Source organism: Trypanosoma rangeli (genome assembly GCF_003719475.1).
Source record: "Trypanosoma rangeli strain AM80 chromosome Unknown Tra_15.4_contig_00353, whole genome shotgun sequence".
NCBI lineage: Eukaryota > Euglenozoa > Kinetoplastea > Trypanosomatida > Trypanosomatidae > Trypanosoma > Trypanosoma rangeli.
The window spans coordinates 15592-19054 of record NW_021706096.1 but is presented as its reverse complement, the minus strand read 5'-3'; the positions used below and the strand labels follow the sequence as shown (position 1 = coordinate 19054).

The 3463-nt window shown below is 55.0% G+C and overlaps 1 protein-coding gene across 1 annotated transcript, besides 5 other annotated features; it reads left to right on the top strand.

Moving 5' to 3' along the window:
* Positions 1 to 607: 607 nt before the first annotated feature.
* Positions 608 to 640: a sequence feature (A-rich).
* A 315-nt stretch (positions 641 to 955) lies between these two features.
* On the top strand, positions 956 to 1960 carry TraAM80_07892 (putative cytochrome c oxidase subunit IV; the record flags this gene model as incomplete). The annotated part of the gene is made up of 1 exon (XM_029384661.1): positions 956 to 1960. The coding sequence occupies one exon, from the start codon at positions 956 to 958 to the stop codon at positions 1958 to 1960; it is 1005 nt and encodes a 334-aa protein (XP_029235514.1).
* Positions 1961 to 2228: 268 nt separating this feature from the next.
* Positions 2229 to 2263: a microsatellite.
* A 110-nt stretch (positions 2264 to 2373) lies between these two features.
* Positions 2374 to 2398: a microsatellite.
* Positions 2399 to 2401: 3 nt separating this feature from the next.
* Positions 2402 to 2429: a microsatellite.
* Positions 2430 to 3163: 734 nt separating this feature from the next.
* Positions 3164 to 3182: a microsatellite.
* Positions 3183 to 3463: the final 281 nt, after the last annotated feature.

The following is a 3463-nucleotide window of genomic DNA, read 5'->3' as shown; positions in this document are numbered from 1 at the left end:
ATCCAAGCGATTACGCGGTCGGTGCGCGTCCACCTGTGGCGGATGGTGAACGCGTTGCACGGCCAAGGCCAAGGCAAAACAGTCACCTGGGCCTTTTTGCGACGGTCCACGCGGCACAGGCATTCGGATGCTTCTGCGTGGCGGTGTGGAGGAAGGGCACAAAGGAGCCAAAATGAGGCCAGCCGAGAGAGTTGATCTGCGGGAAGCATTGAGGGGCTCAAGAGAGGCGTCCGTGGGCGGCGGGGATGCGTCTGCAGGAACGTACTTGTGCCTCTGACGATGCAGTGGGGAATGCCCGACGGATGCGATGCCCTGGTCTGTCGTTTGGGTGTGTGGGGGAACTGTTTGCGCGGGAGAGGTGTGCCGATGGAGCCCCACGTCCGGCGGGGAGGGCGATTGTGCGCTCAGTCAGGCGGATCGTCCCAGCGGTGGGGGTGATTTTGGGGCGCGGGTCCGGGGGGCCTCCGCAGTGTCGTAGACGAGCCTTGAAAATTTTTTTTAAAAGAAATGATTAGTTTTCCTCGAGGTGGTTTTTCGAGTGCAGAAGCGCCCTTCCGTGCCTCCACCCGCCGTCGGCACCCAAGGAAGTGTAGGTGACGAGGGAGCGTCTTGGTCTTGTTCTTTATCTCTTTCTTTCTCTGCCACCGCTTCTTTCTGGACTTTCTGTTTTTCCAGCTTGCTTGGGTTGGTGGGCGGGCCTCAGTTCCCGCCGCGCTCAATAACTACGAGAGCCGTTGATGGCGTTGCTCTGCTATTTCTTGTACCGTGTACGATTCCATGTCCTTTTTTTTTGTTGTTCTTGTTGCTGATTCTGCTCTCTCTGTGCCTCCTCATTCCGTGCGTGCCACCTGTGCGCTGCCGCAGGAATAGCAATAGAACTTTTGGTTTCTACACACTCCCACATTTATAAATATATTTTTTCCAAGGAGTCAGAGGTATCTACAGACATAAGGCAATGCTCGCTCGTCGCTCTCTCACGGCGGCAGTTACGGCTGCGTCGGCGCAGCCGCTCCTGCAACAGCAGCGCTACGACCACGACCGCTGGTACGGCCACGCATTGGAGCTTGACAGTCACAACTACAAGTTTACTGGTGAGCCCCCAAGTTGGATGCGGCCGCGCGAGCGCACCGAGGAGGAGACGGCGTTTGCCAAATCTGTCTTGCCTCATGTCGACTTTGCGAGCAGCTACGAGTGCCTGTTGTTTGACGCGGACCGTCTGAATGGGCACCTGAACCGCAAGGAGTTTGGCAATGAGGTTCGATTCCGTCTGGAGAAGCAGTCGAACACAGTGGCGCGTGCACAGCAGCTGCTGAAGGATAAGAAAGAGAGCCGAGATGAGCGTGTGGAGAACACGATGATTGCCCGCATTTTTGACGAGGAACACGTGCAGGCGGAGATGAAGTACGTAAAGTGTATTCGCGCCAACGAGCTGGCGGAGGACAACCGTCTCGACATCCTCCCTGGTGGCTCCCCCAATTCCCTGCGTGAGAAGACGCGTTGGAACGTCAACACCGAGCTGCACCCCGCGGACCGCGCGGAGATCGGCGCCCGTCTTACGGCCTGGCTGCCGGAGAAGTACCACATTCTGTACTTTGACGACTTTCAGACGGTGGCCGCGAATGATCCGACGGCGCGGCGCGAGATGCTCAGCATTGTGCAGAATGTGGAGCGTGAGTACGCGCCAGAGGCCAAGACCACCGGCTACGAGGCCGACCTGAAGGAGGTGGTGCAGGAGCTTATGGACGACGTGGACCCGTCACGCCACATCACCCCCGCTGCGATCAAAGACTGCACAGACCTCAACCAACTGGAGGAGTGGTCCCGGGTGGTGCACGAGTACAACGGGGACGACCGCATGCTCGCCATCTACGCCCGCGCCGCCGAGCTCACGAAGAACACAGATCATCAAAACCTCGTTAAGAACATGCAAGAGTGGCGCAAGCTGGCGAACAAGGTGTAGGAGGGCGGCGTGCTGACAACGTCGGCGCTGGTGATGGTTCTGGCATGTAGGAAAATGGTGCCACCCGGCACACTGGCAAGATGGGCGACAGCGCGATGCGTGTGTCTCTCTTTCTTTCTCGGTGGAGATATAAATAAATTGACAGCTGCTTGTGCCTGTGCTGCTGAGTGCCGATGGAAGCGACGTGATGCGTTCATTGCCGTTTCGCCTGGTGCCCGGATGCCGTTGGAGGAATAACCAGAGACAAACATGCCGAAGGCAAGACAATAACAAACAAAGAAACAAAAAAAAAAGAAGAAACAACATGGGTTAGTGGGATGGAGGTGGTATATATATGCGGATAGTGTGAGGAAGTATAGTAGTGGATATTTTAAGCAACGTTAGGGAAGGTTAGCACACGGAGGGAAATAGAAAGAGAGAGAGAGAGAGAGAGAGAGATAGAAAAAAAACTACAAAAAAGAAAAAAAAAGAGTGCAGCATGCAGCAAAGCGCACGGGGTGGCATCACTGTGGGGGTTTGGAGCAAATCAACCGGGCAAATCCGTGAAGGCAGAGGGGGGAGAAGTAATTTCAAACAAGGAAAGAAAAACAAAATAAATAAAACGGGAAATATGTCAGACCGCTGCCGTTGCCGCCTCTTTGAAGCGGAAATGGAGAACATGCGGAGGCGTGATGCCTGTGTCTTCCTGCTTGATACCTTTTCGACCACACTGACAGTAGTAGAAGTAAAGATGAAAAGAAGCATGACGCATGAGTGCGTCATGGCATTCAGTGTTGATGGTGGGCTTTTCTCATTATGTAGGGAGTAATGCAACCTTCTTTTCCGGTGCCCCCCACCTCCCCCTCCACCCCCCATTTGCCGCTTGGCCCTTTTACAATAGTCGTCTTATTCACTCTGTGCTTGTTAGAAGCATCTGGAGGGGATTGCTGTGCGATGGAGCTCTGTGAATGAAGTCTCGACTATTGGTTAGCTGTGCCGCCTCTTGAACATGGTTTGTGTTTGGCTTCAAGTATTATCGCGTTGGGTGGTGATGGTGGGGCGGCGACTACAGTTGTTTTTTTTTTTGTCTTTGCTGCTTTCGTTTCCACGACCCCCACCCCGCCCCTCCACGCTTGGGAAGGGCCTGGCGGCTGCGGGGGAGGGGGCCCACAGGACCGCCACCTCGCGCGCGTTCACAGCGAGGGATCCGCTGCCATCTTCCTGTTTTTTTTTCTTTTTTTTTGTGAGTTCATTTGCTGCTCTCTCGCAGTGTGCGTGTATGTGGGACAAATTTACTCTCCAGCGGGGGGACGCCGGGTGCACACCGCCCTGCACCGCCACCACCCCGTTGTTGTGCGCCTTCCCCTGTGTAGGAATAGGAGGGGGAAGACGGCAGTCAGGCGCAGCTTGTGTTGCTGTCGTTATTCTTGACTTTAAGGTTCTGCGCCGGTGGCTTCCCGGTCGCCATCACAGCGTCCTCTTTTTTCCAGTGTTTTCCTTTTTTTGTGTGTCTGTTGTTGTTGC